At 42.9% G+C, this 17,307-nt stretch overlaps 1 protein-coding gene across 5 annotated transcripts in view; it reads right to left on the reverse strand.

Annotated features, from left to right (window-relative positions):
- Positions 1–17,307, reverse strand: part of GLI3 (GLI family zinc finger 3) — a 274,791-nt gene that overhangs the window by 64,179 nt on the left and 193,305 nt on the right. For all 5 annotated transcript variants that reach the window (XM_059655751.1, XM_059655750.1, XM_059655749.1 and 2 more), the window contains 3 exons: positions 7,238–7,451; positions 5,880–5,993; positions 4,285–4,425 (listed from right to left, as the gene is read on the reverse strand). In XM_059655751.1, coding sequence (XP_059511734.1) covers positions 4,285–4,425; positions 5,880–5,993; positions 7,238–7,451 — 469 coding nt within the window. The remainder of the gene's footprint in view (positions 1–4,284; positions 4,426–5,879; positions 5,994–7,237; positions 7,452–17,307) is intronic.

Raw genomic sequence — 17,307 nt, forward strand, 5'->3', positions numbered from 1 at the left:
AGCCACTCAGCAGTGGTGACCCACAATGAGGCGCACATTCTTCACATTTATTCCCTTTCTTCTTTTTAAAAAGCCTCTCAAAACACCTGTGGTATACACACAGTATCATTCAGCAAAAAGCAGGCCCGTTTCCAAGAACCTGAGACTAATGTGTGTGCATGCTGTGCGCATTTCAGACTCTCGGTCACCCAAGCGCCAAAGATGCACTACCCAGCGCCAAAGATGCACTGACTGTTAGGACAGGATTAACACAAGAGGGACAGGCAAGGATTGGCAAGCCCTCGCATCTATGAGAGAAGCCAGGCCAAAAGGCAGATCTGAGTTGTTTTACTGAATAACGAAAGCTCAACTCAACCACACAAAACAGAAACAACACTTTGAGAGCGGCTATTCAACAAATGTAAAAGTAAGATTCATGACTTTTGTAATATATAATGCACAACAGCAAAAAGAGGGTCTAATTAACTTAGAATTGAAGGGAAAATGTGAATTTTTCCATTTATTTGGGGATGTTAGAATATGTGCTTTTAGATGTCAAGGGAAGAGACAGCATCTTAACAAATCAATAATAAATGCAGTCTTAATTAAAGGTACTTTAAATTAATTAACTTTTGTTCTAGATATCCCTCTTATGCTCTGTTGCCTTCTATTTTAACTGATACCAAGAGAAGAACAAAGTACAACACAAACCTAGTTAACAAAAATATATATCTATCTTCGTAGCTTCTGGGCACAGAAGTAAATTTATGACAGTTTTAATGCTAGCTTGAGAGTAACTAAATCCAATTATAATTATCTTGCTGGGAAGAGAAATTAATTAAACATCCAGAGATAAAGACCCCCCAGCAAAAGTAGCATAAACACACAATTGGAGAAGGACAGGGCCTTGAAATAAAGAGGAGGAGAAGGGAAAGGCAATACTTAGTCCATCTGTTCGGACAGTAATGGGACAAGGTAATCTTTTCAAGAGAACATGGAGTGCATTACCCTGGAAATGAGACTACCTGGCGGGCAGAGTCAGCCAATTCCCTAATTCTCCTTCAACTTTGTGATTTGCTAATGTGAAACACATGTCTCCCTTTTGCACTAAGTTCAAATGACTCTGGAATTCCAACTGTGCAGCTCAGCGACTGAACCAGAACAAGGGGAGAACTTGTCAGGATTTAAGAGCTTTCAGCAAAGCCCTTCAATTGCAGCCAGCACCCTATTCCACAGAAGGATATCAATTATAGATAGTGACTTGCTTTAGCAGGCAGTCGGGACTGTCAGACACTAGATAGACAACCATGAAGAATCATGAATCTTTCTATTAACTGTAAGAGGGGGAAAAAAGAATGGGTCATGGCTATAAATATGGCACAGCATCAGAATGGTTTAACACCTTGCCTCTTGGTTGTATGTACCATGAAAATTCAACTAATTCAGAGAATGTCCTCTCTCCAAGGGAAACCGTAAGAACGGAAGCAGTTAATGTTTCCTTTTATCCCTAAAAAAAGTGGCTCTTGCAAGTGATATTATTTCCATCTACCATCAAAGTGCCATAATTAGGTAGACTTGAAGTACCTACTCATTCAATCAACAAAAAATAAAGCACCTATTCTATACACCAGGCCACTGCAAATGCTACCAGATATACCCAGGAGTATGAAAGTGCTTTTATGTCATGCAAAGTAAAATCAGTTTAAAGGCACAAATTTGGAATTTCCATACTTCAGATAACAAGTAAAAAGGTAGCAAGTAAGTGATATAAACTAGTATCTTTATTTATGCTGTTGTAAGTTATCATTTTTAATTCACTTAACAAGTTTATTTAATCATATAATTTATCAGACTAAAATTAATGTCAAGCAGATAATATATTAACTTTCCTTCTAATTCTGACATAAATTTCTTCGAGCTATTTGGAATTTTTTTTAAAAAATTACTGAATTCATTCATATGTTTATAACAAAACAGAAAACATGGCGGTCATTTAATTGATAGTTTAAGCAGCCTTTCCTTAAAGCTACTCAGATCTCTCTGTTAGAAATAATATCACTGCCTAAAACCTTCCGCCACTGAGATGAAATACAAAAACCTGCAATATTCACTGGTTTGAAACAGCCTTCATGTTCAGTAGGCAGCACAAAGTTTAAGTTATTACCTCATGCCTGGCCTCTAGTCAGTACAAATCCCCTTTATTTCATTTTATTAATTTATTTTTATTGATTTCAGAGATGAAGGGGGAAGAGAGATAGAAACATCAATGATGAGAGAGAATCATTGATCAGGTGCCTCCTGCACACCCCACACTGGGGACTGAGCCTGCAACTTGGGCATGTGCCCTGATGGAGAATCGAACCATCACCTCCTGGTTCATAGGTCGACCCTCAACCATTGAGCTCCGCCGGCTGGCCACCACAATTCCCTTTAAATGTACGCCCCCTAATGAAATGTAGGCTCTTATTTCATTCCGCACTTGATAATGGCTGATCCACAGTCAGAGCCCCCCTTGGGAACTACAGTGACTTATCCACAGACAAGGAGCCAGGAGACGGTGGCGTCGCCTCTCACAAGGACACTTTAACAAGCACTGCCAACATCTAGTCTCTGATGGCAGTTGTTACCCGAACAATTCCCTCATTTACGTCGGGCACTCATTATATCGCTCAAGAGTATTTTTGGCACACTCTCATTTTGGGGAATATTTCTCCACATTAAAATAAAAATTCAAAACCTCTTTTCCCCCTTTTAGTATGACAATGTCTGTGGTTTCCATTAAAAACAGTCAGCAAGAATAAAGGGCCATTAAATCAGGCTTGGCTGAAAAATAACACTTGCATCAAATTAAAGAGAAAAAAATAAATGAAGTTCATGGAAAAATTTGGAAATATACCTTAATTAAAACCATCTGATTTTCTGGTTTCTTGCTGTGCTGAGAAATCTATAATTCTCCCTATACCATTACAAGGAGACAGGGTTGAAAAAGAAACAGAGGGGAGAACAACCCTGCTGAGGTCCTGTTAAATCCTAAAAACAATCTGCACATAACCGATCGCAAAACCAGCAAATCATACATTCAACACGATAACGAAACTGCAATGTGTGAAACATATTCCCCAGGATGAGCCATGGTGCAGAAGAGACACTTCAAAGGCTCATGCCGCCTATAAGACATGTGGGATGTGTGAGGAATTTTATCATTTCAGCGGTTAAATAGAGGAGAGTTATCAAGAACTATGGGTTATTGAAAAATAAAAAGTTACTGGGAAAGAAAAGAGGATGAGTGTGCATATGGAGGTTAGGGAGTCGAAATAAAAGCTGTTCCATCAGATTAAACGCTTCTGAAGCTGCCACACTGAGCAAACCATCCTCAATGCCTCCACAGGACCCAGTCTTTCTGCACTGAGTGTGTGAGCTACCTCTTTTTTTTCTTCTTCTTGATTTTCTAAATGCCCTTCCATCTCAGTTGCTCCTGCTCACATTTGTCAGGGAGACTCCACAGGCCTGAGAGAAAGTGCCAAATAAAATGAAACACTGGCAAAGGACATGTGGTTCATCAGGTATGAGCAGTGGGTGGGGAGCGCTGCAGTATTTGAAAAAATACACGGGCATAAATAAGGGAGAAAGATTTCAGAACATGGGATGGCAAGAGAAGGTTCTCAACCTGACCATACTATAGCTTTCAAAAACAGACATCATTAAACACAATACACATCATTGCACAATACACATCTCTTTTTCCATGAAACTATTAGGCTGACAAGGGTTGGCCTCAAGTCAAGAAATTGCTAATGGCTTGCCCCAAGCATCCACCTATCTCACATACAGTACTAATTGCTGCATAAAACAATGGGAGATTCCTGAAGTGCTGAGGGCTTGGGAAAGGAAAGTAGAATGGAAAAAAAAAAAAAAAGGAATCCCCCACTTCTATAATTTTTTCTGTTGTTACTCTTGGAAAGGAGACTCAAACTTGGTTAAAGGTTAATCATAATTCATGTCCAGCTTACTATTACTCAATAATCATCCAAGTCACTAACTCAAAATAGTGTTCTCTGACTTACAGGATCAGAGTCATTACACTCTCTATCGAAGACTTTATTGAATTTTACACGAAGCTTTAGCTGACTGCACAGGTCAGGCACCAGGGCTCCGAGTTCTCTTTATTCTCAGAAAGTCATAAAGGGCTCTCCAGTTCGGAGCACTGTTAGCTAAGAAACTCGACGCAGTGCAGGGTCAGGGAAGCTGATCCCGCAGAAAGGGCACGTAGTTGGAAAGCGCAGTTGGCGAGTCGCTCTCACTTACGTGCACCAGCTGCTCCTGGGTGTCAAACTCCCGGGTGCAGCCTTCCCAGTGGCAGTTGGTCTCATAGATGACTTCAGGCTCCTGCTTGCTTTCATCTTTGTCCCCTTCCTCCTTCACCAGGGTGGTTACTTCCGGCTGTTCCTGATAGGCGAGGGGAAGGAAGAGAAAAAAATCAGACAATGAAAGAAGAAAAAGACAAAAATTTAATTTAGATGTTTTCCCCCTGATGCAGATTTTTCAATGAAAATAAAACAGTCCAGGTCTGTTAACTAAGTTTTGTGAATGGAAGAAGTCAAACATATGGAATCATTTGTGTGTATTTTTTCAGAGTCACTAAATACACCTTCCGAGATTATTCACTTGTGATTAAGGACAACAGTCCAAACCATAACGATGATAAGAAGTTGAGGCAAACTCCGCTATCCTTGAATACGACGGTGAAAACAACAACTAAAAATGTCATCTCATAAGAGAAGCAATTAAACTAGATGATGTCATCTTTACCCAAAAGATGGGTCTTTCTCTTTTGGTTAAATTCTTTTCAGTATATTAATGTTTATTCTCATATTTTGGAATCCAGGGAAATGATTACCAGTAATTCTAATTCTGCTTTCCTTGCCCTTGGAGGCCGCTCTTAAGAGGCACTTTGTGGATTTTATAGGAATAATGTCTTCTTGGTTCAACTTCTGATGTCTAATGTTGCACTCTCTGCCGTAGAACCACGGCATCTAAAGCTTTGGACTTGGGGCGGGGGGAGGGGAGTGGGGCTAGTCTTTCCTAGTCTTCTAAGCAGCTTTGTAGCAATTTAAATACAAAGAATTTCTATAATTCTGGGAGACAATTAGGTGTGTAGATTCGAGTTCTAATCTGGGGCTAGATGAGAAAAACTATACAAGCATTGAGGTGTGACCAGAAAGGATGTCGACTAGCAAAATGCAAAAGGATGACTTTCAGAACCCACCACACCCAATCATTCCATCTTCAAAGAGCTTGTCACTAAAACAAAAATTTGCGCTAAAGTGGTCTGAGGTTGGGGCTGAAGCAGCCTGGCCATAGCAAGATCCAGATCCTGTGGATGTCCAGATTCTTGTCCAACCCTTATTTCTGGGAATTGATATTCCTTGACCTCTTTCCTGTGTCAGGGGAGAGGACCCCAGAAGGTGAGAAACACATCTTTAAACTGAGGCTCAGAGGACCTCATCCTTTCAGGACTTTGAGTAAAGGACTGGAATCTAAGTTGCCTTAGAATAGAGGTGAGTTGTGCCTGATCCCTCCCTGTTCCCCAGGCTCTCTTGCCAAGTGGGAAGTGGCAAAGTAAGAATAAAAACGTGACTGGTATAGAGAACATCACTAGCTCTGCCCAGCTCAGGCTTGGGACCAGGAGCTCACAATTCAGGCCCAAGGTCGGGATTAGGGACTGAAGCCCGGTCACATCGATGGTCAGCAACACATAAACCCAACCACTTACTCAGTGAACCATAGTTCATACCTCACACAGCTTCCTGCACTTGTTGTGTTTGCTTCTGAGCTGGAAAAAGAAACTGAGTCCAACTCTGCAACTGGCCTTCTGCCAGTGCAGAGCCCAGGCGCCTCACCTGCTGCCCCCGCGGCCCCGGGCTGGGGAGGTCCTCATCAGGTTTGATCTTGGATCGCTTGTTGTGCATCAGGTCGCCAGTGCTGCTCACCGCAGACTCGCTCGTGGGCTTGTTCTGCCGGTCACAGTTGCAGGAACAGAGACAAAGGTTAAGTTGTAATCAAGAGCAGGACTATTGCTAAAACCTGCAACTGGAGAGAAGCAGGCTTGTTTGGCACTGGAACAATCACTCATGATAATGTTCCAACATCGCGGTAGCAGAAAATACATTCATGAGGCAGTTCCTAGTTTTACCTCATGAGCATAAACTCCCTAGAGTTTAAACGCTAGAAGAATAGCCCTGGCCGGTTTGGCTCCGTAGATAGAGCGTCAACCTGAGGTTCGATCCCAGTCAAGGGCATATGCCCTGGTTGCGGGCTCAATCCCCGGTGTGGGGCATGCAGGAGGCATCTAGTCAATGATTCTCTCTCTTCATTGATGTTTCTCTCTCTCTCTCCCCCTCTTCCTTCGTCTCTGAAATCAATAAAAATATATTTTATCCCTAACCGGTTTGGCTCAGTGGATAGAGCGCCGGCCTGCAGACTGAAAGGTCCCAGGTTCAATTCCGGTCAAGGGCATGTACCTTGGTTGCAGGCACATCCCCAGTAGGAGGTGTATAGGGGGCAGCTGATCAATGTTTCTAACTCTCTATCCTTCTTCCTTCCTCTCTGTAAAAAATCAATAAGATATAAAAAAATTATATATATATATATATTTTTTTAAATAATAAATTGATGATTCTTACCATAAAAAAATAATATTAAAAAATAATAAAAATAAGAGCTGGAAGAATAGAACTGGGGCCTGGACTTTCACAAGTTCCAAAAGAACAAAGCTGTGAGGAGGGTAGGAAACCAACACGAACTGTTTGCAACGTTCTTTAATTAGAGCATCAGATTCTTCCCTCAGCACGATCCGTGTGGAGAAAAGAACAATTGTATTCGTACTCTGGAGTATCACACAATTCGAAGCGCCAGTGGACAGTGACCAAATGAGAACCACACATTCCTGAATGCATTTCTATTGGGGGGGGGGGGAGGAGAGACAGCACCGGCTCAGAGTGCAGCCTCATCAAGTAGCCACATTTCCCCCGAGGGTCAATGGACTCTGGTGGAAGAAGCTGCTGTTTCTTGAGGAGCACACACACAGCATCTTCACCAAGACGGAAGACCAGAGCCCTGAGATGGCAGGACAGGCTGCATGTAGTATGGAAGTGCTGAGAATGCCAGGGCACCGTGCCCAAGAAGAGCTGGCACAGTGGCACAGCTCTCCTCTACGATTACCAAGACCGACCAGCTCATCGAGCTGTCTCTCTCTCACCTGTGAGGACTCCGAAGGGCCAGAGCTGACCTGGCCAGGGTTCAGAACCGTTGGGATCCCGGGAATAGGCCTCTGTGTTGGAAATGTTGGGGCAGGATGGATGAGCGGAGGGCTGTGTCCAAAGGCCGAGCCTAAGCTCTGCTGTCGGCTTAAGATTTGTTGATGCACGTGGAGAGACACAGGCGCAGAAGGGTAGGTGAAGCTCAAGGCAGGGCTGATGGGAGAAAGAAAGGGCAGGAGACCATCACTACACGGACCATGGGGACTAGTGCAGTAGCCCATGTTTGCACCTTGACAGCTGGTTTTACCATCCCAGATCATATCGGGTCCGTCTGTTTAAACTAGAAGGTAAAAAACAATGGTTGACAAACATCTTGAGAACTTCCAAGAGAAAGATGACAGGACGCGCATGTGTGCACACACACAGGACAGACCTGAAATAAGATTCAGGAAAACGAAACAAAAGGCATTGGCTCAATAACAGCTATTTATTGCAATAACAAACTTTATATAAAAAAGAGAATGGGTGACTACAAGCTTTATAGTACTTTTATTGGCTCTCAATCCCATATGTTCCTGTGCATGGAGCAATTCCTTTAATCTTGGCTCACACTGTGCACTTTCATATGTCTCCAGATCTTATTACAAGAGGAAAGAAAATCAATTGGTTAAATGTGTTTTGAACACCATGCTTGTCATATCACTCATTTGTTTGTAAAGATGGAAAGCTTGGTTCATCCAGAATGCCACCTAAAGAATTTCCATCAGTGCCGTCTGGTTACAGAAACTGATGGATTAACCTCTCCTGGGCGCAATCGGTGATCAATGGGCTTTGATGGAGGAATATTCCAATGGGAGAGAACAGCTCCCTCTCCCAGTTAAACAGCATTAAATGTCTATTAAAGCCCATTATACATGCTAATGCCTGTCACTGCTTCATTATGCCACTGGATTTCCCAGGCTACAGTAGGTTCAGAAACTGCACTATTTCCTAAAGACTAGTAGGCAGTGCCAAATTATCTTCCATGCCAGCGTAGTTTAGGAATCAAATCCTCTTAAAAGAATGAAGTGCCCTTGAGGAATTTTCCAATGGCTTAAAAGTGCATGAAAAATTGTAAGTGCATTCATGAAAATGTCTTTCTTAAAAAATAATCAGTGAAAAAAAATATATCTCTATATGTTTCCCCCATCCTGCTGTGTAATACACAGAAAGAATCAGGATTTCTTGTAATGTCAGAGGTAGAATTCATGCAAATTTACAATCTGGTGGGTTAATTACTATTGCTGTTAAGCACATTAACTGAGAATATAATAATTACAATAACAAAATTCAAACCATTTCAACAACTTTCAGCAATAATTCCGAAGATATACTCTGTTCATTAATGTGACTCCACATTTTGCCTATTTGATTACAATCTATAAAAGGCGACTTCAGGGGGATTACATTACTATTATTCCTTCAGAGAACCTCACATTACAATAGCTTGCCCATTTAAGACTGAATATCATTAAGAATACCCTAGGAGAATTTCACCAGGCTGGGAGGAATTCTCCTTTCATTCCGTATTGTATTTCTGTAATAAAGGAAAGCAGAAACATGGTGAAAACAGTCATTGTTCACAGTAAGTTAGGGAGGAATCAGTAATAATATTCCGTTTCTGCAGCACTATAGTTTCTGCCAGTGTTTCCGAAAGCAACCATGAATGATTACAGCAAGACTTAGCGAAGGTAGCTGTGCGGATGATTGATAGGGCGTTAATCAAAAGATGCATATCTGCCTCAGAATTTGTTCACAAGCTTTCTTCTAATAGCTGATTTCATGTTCACTGAGCTCTATGCCAGTTTGTCCAATTTATTTTTCAGTGTACAAGCCATTCATCAAAAAACACAATGATTTAACACACACCCTTTCCTTTTGGTGAATGGGTATTACTAAGTGTAACTACCTTACTCTATTCATTAAAAAAACAAAAAACAAAAGACCCCTCCACACATACATTTCCAATTCAACAGACTTTGTAGGAGCCTCCATACACCTGTCCAGAGTTTCCTGCGCCCATGCGATCGGGTGGGCTTGGGATGGGCCCCTACGGCCACTTACACTATTTCTAGACGGCAGACTATTTGGGGGCTCAAAAAGCCAGGACCTAATTAAGAATCAAGACCATTAAAGAACACATTTCACAAGGCAAAACTGCATTCAGTTTCACATATAACCAATTTTAAAATGTGAGTAGCTGAACAGGGTGAGGAGTTTTACTTTCTAAAGATGCAGGAGAGGAGACGAAAGCCAGCCCCAGCACCCAGCTGCAGTCCTGTTCGGAGCTGCACCCTCTCAGACTCCCGAAGACACAGGAAGGGGGTGCAAAAGCTTACAACACATTTGGGCAACATTCCCTTTCTGGGCTGCTCTTTTGCTGGTAAAGCCAGGCGAGAGGAATAAACATTCTCCAAGATCCGGATCAACTGTTAAGATTCCAAGAGACAGAGAGCGTACAGAAGGAACGGGTGCTTTTCAGCTCTCGCTGCTCATTCCTAAGAAGCCAGCAACAGAAAACTTCTCCTCCATGAGACACATACAGAGGCCTGGGCTGAGCCCAGGAGGGCCTGTGCTGGCTCCTCACGGTGCTGCAGATTACAAAGACGATGTAGAATGTGACCATCGAAGAGGAATTGTTGACTCTGTCACAGCTTCAGGGCATGGTTTTGAAAGCGAAGGCTCCTCTTGCTCTCAGAGCAGACTGTGGAGTTTTGTTAGGAAGCAGCAGAGGATGGGCAGTGACTGGGCAAGGAGGCCTCCCATCCCATGTGTATGCAAAGAACCTCGAGGACTTCCTGCTGGTGGGGGAGCAGGGGGTCTGAGCCACCACCTCCTGCTCTGTGATCCTAAGTGGTGGTGAGCTGTCATCCTAAGAAGCTCCGCCCCCTGAGTCTCTGCACACAGTGCTTGCTGTGTCTGTCCTTCCAGAAGTCAGCATGGCTGCTTCCTTTTGATCACTCTGGTCTTAGCTTAAATGTCACCTCCTCAGAGAGGCCCCTGAGACCAGTGCCTCCCTCCCACACACACATCGAAATGAGCCCCCCTGCAGCACGTGGCCCAATCATTTTCTATTGTTTTGACACTTTTATTCTCACAGCAGCACAAGGCACTCTCTGAATGTAAGGTTAGGTGAGCTGAGGGAGGGAGGGGGGAGGGTCCGGAGGGGAGGGGGGCTGGTCTGTTTTGCTCCCTGCTGACCCCTGGTGCCTGGAACGCTGCCTGGCACATAGCGGGCACTCAACTTTGAGAGGAGTGACTAAACTGCTTCCACAATGTATTAATATCCAGTTGCTGCTAAAACAAATTACCGCAAACTTAGTGGCTTAAAATGACAGATGCTTATTATCTCACAGCTCTGGGGTCAGAGTCTCAAACAGGTCGGCAAGGCTGCATGCATTCCTCTTGAGTCTCCAGGCACCTTGCCTCTTCCAGCTTCCACAGGCTGTTGGCAACCTAGGCTCGTAGGTCCACATCACTTTGACCTTCTCCTCTCACTCTGACCTTCGCCTTCCGTCTCCCTATTATAAAGAACCTTATAGTTTCATTAGGGCAACCTGAATACTCCAGGAAAACCTTCTTATCTCAAAATCCTTAATCGCAGGCACAAAATTCATTCTGCCACCAAAGGTAACATTTATGGGCTCTAGTGATTAAGACATGCACATCTTAAAGACTGAGAAACAGTGATCAGGCTATCAATCCCCAGAAGGAAAGTAGGGGAGGGCGGGGGTAAGGGGAAGAGATCAACCAAAGGACTTGTATACATGTATATAAGCCAAACCAATGGACATGGACAACAGGGGGATGGGAGCATGAGTGTGTGGGGCGGGGGGGGGGGGGGGGGTGGGGGTTAATGGGGGGGATGAGGACACATTTGTAATACCTTAACTAAAAAAAAAAAAAAAAAAAAAAAAAAAAGACATGCACATCTTGCCCAGCCAGCGTGGCTCAGTGGTTGAGCATCGACCTATCAACCAGGAGGTCATGGTTCAATTCCCAGTCACTGATGTTTCTCTCTCTCCTTTTCCCTTCCTCTCTGAAATCAATACAAATACGTATTTTTTAAAAAGACATGCACATCTTTGGAAGCCATTATTGTGTCTACCACACTCAGAATTGTGTTTCCAAGAAAAACATGTTTTCCTCTGAAAACTACAATTTGACAGCATGTCTGTAAGACAGTATTCCATAAACAAAGCTCGTGTCTAGATTCACTTCTCTCTACGGAACTTCAGCAGGTGACAACAGGTTTTGTTGATTACAGACGTCAGAATTTTTTAAAAAGTAAATTGCACCTTTAGAAGCCCTAAAAGAGTCCTCCTAAATGGTTCGTGCATTTACTCCATAACTCCCTAGATTCATAAAGTATTGATACCGTTGAAATTTGTCTAAATCTCTGTTTCCTTTAAAGAAGGACCGAGTCTAGTCTACAGCGTGGCCTATCAGAGCTTTATGACCCCAAGCTTTCGCACTTCTGCTCGCCCTATTCCTCCTTATGCGTCACTTACATACCAATTAACTTTACATTCTGGCTTCTAAATTCTCTTCACTCAACATTCTATAAAGTGTACTTCAGAACACTATTTTTATAGCTTTCACTTCTTTTCTACGTGACTACATGAAAGATGGGATAATTTAAAAAACACAAACTTTTGTAAGAATGTGGCTGAAGACTGTTAATCTATGTCTAGTTGGTAAAAATCTCTAGGAAGAAAGTGTCAGGTGGCCCAGACCTTCCTAACAATGCACTAACATGGCCACAGGCCTCCTGAGATAGCCCAAGAGCAAGTGCGACGGAGAAAAAGAAAAAGAAGTGGCAAGTTCCGGAAGGTCTGAGGAACTAGGGTTCAACAGTCCTGAGTGTGGAGTGTTAATGTGCACACGTGCCCCTCATGTCCCACCCAGATACGGTGAGCAGCCGGTGAGCAGCCATAATTGGAGGAGCTTCTAGAGCAGTGATGGCGAACCTATGACACGCGTGTCAGAGGTGACATGCGGACTCATTTTTTTGGTTGATTTTTCTTTGTTAAGTGCCATTTAAATATATAAAATAAATATCAAAAATATAAGTCTTTGTTTTACTATGGTCGCAAATATAAAAAAACTGTGACATGGCACTAGAGTTAAGTTAGGGTTTTTCAAAATGCTGACATGCCGAGCTCAAAAGGTTCACCATCACTGTTCTAGAGACTAGTGTTCCTTGTAAAACATTTTGAAAAACAACTCTTCAGAGACAACATTTATAAAGCCAGTATAAACGAACCCAAATGTGAATTTGCCCTTTATTTTTTTAGAGAAGAAAAAAGAGTGGATTTTAGGTCCCTGACTATAATGTGTGTGGTAGCCTCATCACCAAATATAATTTGTATCCCTCAGAACAGATGTATGGCCACCGATTTTTGTTTGATAAAATACTCTTAAGAGGCATTCCACTGTCGGTGGCGACACAGCAGAGTTCTTTCTGAGCACATCTACGTCAAGATTAACTACTCAGAGTCACTTCCACCCTCAAATTTAGCTCAGAGTTTAGTTAAAAGTGAGTGGGAGCCAGTTCTTCTATTTCCAAAGATTTAAAATTCAAACTCCCAAACTCTGAATCTTTAAGAAGGTTTTGATATATTTTTTTATTCCCTATCAAAAACCAGAGGTAAAGTTTTATCAATACCCTTTTATACTAGTAAAGTATGGTCAAACATGGCAAGCTGGGTCTTGTTTCTTAACATCATAGTTATTAGCACAGGAACACCTCACTTGCCTAGATGATTTCGGTCTTGGAATCTCAACAATTAGGTTAAAATCATTTACTTTTCAGTATCTCATCTCTCTTCCAACGGTTGCCCATGAAACCAGCTTCGGAGGTGAAATCAGGCAACAGGCAGATTGGGAGAACACAAGGGCCCCATAATCTGAGAAACCGACTTCAAGAGGAGAGAGAGGAAAGTGGGGGTGGGGGGAGAAGTTCTAATCTAAACCAACTCCGTGGCTTTGTACTAACGAGGTCATCCACTTTCTGGTTACAGCTGTGGAGTTTATTGCACAACCACTGCCATTCAAAGTAAGAACAGTTCTTTCCAGTTTTGCAGAGAATGGGCCAACAGCTATTATTATTTGTGTACGGGTAGGTTAGGGACACACTTAATGTGCATGTGCTGGTATCTGAAAAGAAAAAAAATAATTAACGCTTCACTTCCATCTATGAAAGTTACCAGGCACGTTCGCTAGAAAACCCAGCAGTCTCCAAAGACGTAATGAGCACACAGAGGCCTGTGCACTCACAAAACAAGGACGACCCCCAACGTTTCATTGAGAAACGCACACTTTTTGAATAATGCCTCAGACAAAAATTCATTTGGTTTTATATGAGCAAAGTGTTCTAAAAGGCTTTCAAAGCTACTTGCCACTCAACAGCCCAACAGACAAAACCTCCAGGACTATAAAGAGCAGTGACACTCCCTCCAAGGAGATCTGCCTCGAAGCACTGGTTAGAAAAATCATTAGTACAAGCATAACATAATTTTTAAAAACATCAGATACTATTTCTCTATTGTAAATGGTGTTTGCTGCCAAGCCTTTCAGTCAAAAGAGAAGGAAGTATGGCCTGGGGAACAGAAAGAAAGAAGGTGAAAAGATTAGCCAGGGAACATATATGCATAGCCCATGGGCACAGACAACAGTGTGGTGATAGCCAGAGGGGGGGGGGGAGGTGAGGGGCTGGGTGGAGATGAGCAAAGGGCGGGGGTGGAGGGGGGAGATGGGAGACATCTGTAACAGTGTCAATAATAAAAAACAATAAAGAAAGAGGAAGTTCCAAGTTAGACTCACCAGATTCTGCCCCATAAGGAGTTGAGTGCCTTCGCTTCAGCCCACTAACCTCCCTGGGCATCAGCTCCCTCACCCCTAAAACAATGCAGCCTCCTGTTCCTGGATCCGTGCTCCACCTCCAACCTCGTGTTTTGGCGTAAGTAAACCCTTCCCTGTGTTTACTGCCATCTGAAGCCCTGGGCTAGCCCCTCACCAACCACACTTCCCACTCAGGGCCTCCTCATCTGCTCCACTCACTCATTCATGTCTGATTGGAAGTTCTTCCCTTCTGTGGGTTCTGTGAGGACATGTCATGTCTCTCATTTATTTCTGTAGCCTCCATGAGCAGCCCAGTGACAAGCACACAGATGAATATGCAGTTAATAAGTATTTGGGGAAATGAATGAATAACTGATTAAATGAAGTAATATATGAAACTAATGACCACATCTGGGAATAAGTGAAAACTCCCTTTTTCAGTTAAGATCAATCACCTGCACTGATACTGTGGGGAGAGAAGGTTGTCTCATGATCCTTAGAAGATGCTCTCAGAGAGTTTTGAGGACACTGGTAATTTGGCACTGTATCCCTCTATTACTCAATATCCCCCCCACCCCCCAACTCACTTTTGCATTGTTTCTTCAACATACAACAAGGTTGACTCCAGCAAGGGTGCAGAACCACCTTGCTATGGAGGCCAAGCTGGTTCCTATTCTGCCTCAGAAAGTGGCAATGGACCCACCAGGTATGTCCTTAACTCCTGTTGTTGGAAAGGGCTGATGCTACATGAAGCAGAAAACACAACCTGCCCTCCGCCTACCAGGCAGAGCTGCTCAGGGCTGAAAACAGAAACCCACACCGACTTCTGACGTACATAGCTCTGGACACATAGCTCTCACTTGCACTGAGATATCTATCCTGGCTATGCCAGACCTAAAACTACTAAGGATATGAAACCATCTTCATTTTAGCCATTAAACTGAAAGTGAGAAATGAGTGTGTTACTAATTTCTTTGTTCTATTTATGTTTGCCCTGCAGGAAGATGAGGGCCATTTGAAACACCTTTTCCAGTGGCAGTTCAATTTCTAGGAATAGGTATTAGCAGAGAAAAAACTATTTCTAATATAATGTCATTAATTAGATATTTATAACATTAGCCTTAACCATACAGAATGGGAATTATACGCTGTACCTGATAAATGTGAATCATCTCATCTTAGATGGGTGTCTTCAGGGTGATGGAGAAATTAAAACTTGAGCAATAAATACTTCACAACATCATTTCCAAGTGCATGGAGTTATGTTTTTTGAATTATCATTTTAGTTATGACATGCAAAAAAGGCCCATGATAATCACTTGGTCAATATGCTTGAAAAAGACATAATCAAATCTATGTTTTAATAAGCCAATGGGCTTTTGTGGAAAAAAACAACAACAACAAAAACACTTGCTTTCTATGGCATTTTTATAGCTGTCGGAATACTATCTAATAATAGACAAACATGGTAATTGACCATACCTTTGCTACGCCTCCCATTGGCTAATCAGCACGACATGCAAATTAACTGCCAACAAAGATGGCGGTTAATTTGCATATACTGGCTGGGAGCGAAGACTGAAGACAACATGGAAGCGAAGCGCTACAGAAGGGAGCTAAGTAGAAGCGGCGGAGACAGGAACGGAGCCAAGGCTGCGGAGGCAGGAGGCGGGAGGGGAAACCCATCCACAGCGGCTGGGAGCGGGAGCGAAGCCTGCCTCAGTGGGTTTTGCTCCCTTCTCTGCTTTGCTCTAGCCGTAGGAAGCCCTATTCTTGCAGGAATCTTCCTGCAACGGGCCTCTAGTTATTAAATAAATATTAACACAAGAACCATGCACAAGCTAAAGATAGACATTGATCTTTTTATCCCTTTATTTTGCATCCATCCCTCTGTCTCTGTCTCTCTCTATATAACTATCAACATATGGACATCATACACCATTCAGTACTCTATGCACTATAATACCAAAAGCAGACTAGGTATTAGCAAACATGTATGTATGAAAGGCAAATGTGTTTGGGGTGAATTAAAAAGCAAGGGATAGGCGTGCTGACACTGATGCCCACCAGGCATGACCTTTGTCAATTTCCTCTTGCAAAGACACACGGCTGATGTGCAGAACAAGAATAACACTATGCTTTCCAAAATCGCGGGGTCACTAGCGCCTGCCGTGTTCCTTGGTATGAAGCACAGCTCAAGTGCCTCCTGAGTGCACATCTGCTCTTGTATCTTTCACTCTTGAGAAAGTTAGCTCCTCTTTTCAGATTTCTTCATGCTTCTTCCCTTTCCCTGTCATCCACTGGTCCTACTACCCACCAATTATTCCTCAGTTCAGTTTTTAGATTTCACAAAATGAAACTTAGAACAGGGCAAGCCGAGCACTAACATTTTTCCAGCTGAAGGACTGGCAAGCATGCCGATGACAATGACTCTCATTGTTGTATTATATGGCAAGCTCACCTCATCCTGGGTTATGTGTATCACCTCATATGCATTAAAAGCTACATGCTAACCTAACACATAGTAGATCTGTACTAATGAATGAGAGGTCACGTTGCAAGAGAAAACACAGAGTGGAAAGAGCCGAAGACAGAGAATAGGAGTGTGTGATGGCCCGGCTCTCCCGACTGCAACAAGGTCCCCAGGGACTCTTCTTCCAGCTCTAATGACAATAACGAGGTCTATTGTAGGTCCTCAGAGGCAGGGGATAATGATCATTTCAAGTCAGTGTACTTGATAATTTCAGGTCTTTCAAGTACTGACACCAGGTTACCTGGGCAAAGGTAAGAGGATCAAGAAGCCAGTGAGAGGCTGGGGTAAGAATATACACAACACTGGGACCATTTGCACACCATATTTTAATCTAAGTCCTTTAGATGCTGAAAGATAACTGGGCAGAGAGCAAGGGGAAAGAGAAATGCACAAGAAACAAGAGAAAGGAATGCTCACAGAGTGATTCTGTATGAATAGCGTCATGTGCCACATTTCTACTACTGCGATACTATGACTTCTAGCCGAGTCACATAATAATTACATGGTCAACGGCAATCTACAAGCCCGGAATATCTACTGGAGTACAGAACAGCCAGGTCACAGTTCTGAGATGAGCGTACTACCTCCGAGCCAGACTGGGATGAGCACAGGGCAGCAGCCAGGCCGTGATAGCTCAGATCCTCAACAGACCAT

The sequence above is a fragment of the Myotis daubentonii genome, chromosome 10 (assembly GCF_963259705.1).
Source record: "Myotis daubentonii chromosome 10, mMyoDau2.1, whole genome shotgun sequence".
NCBI lineage: Eukaryota > Metazoa > Chordata > Mammalia > Chiroptera > Vespertilionidae > Myotis > Myotis daubentonii.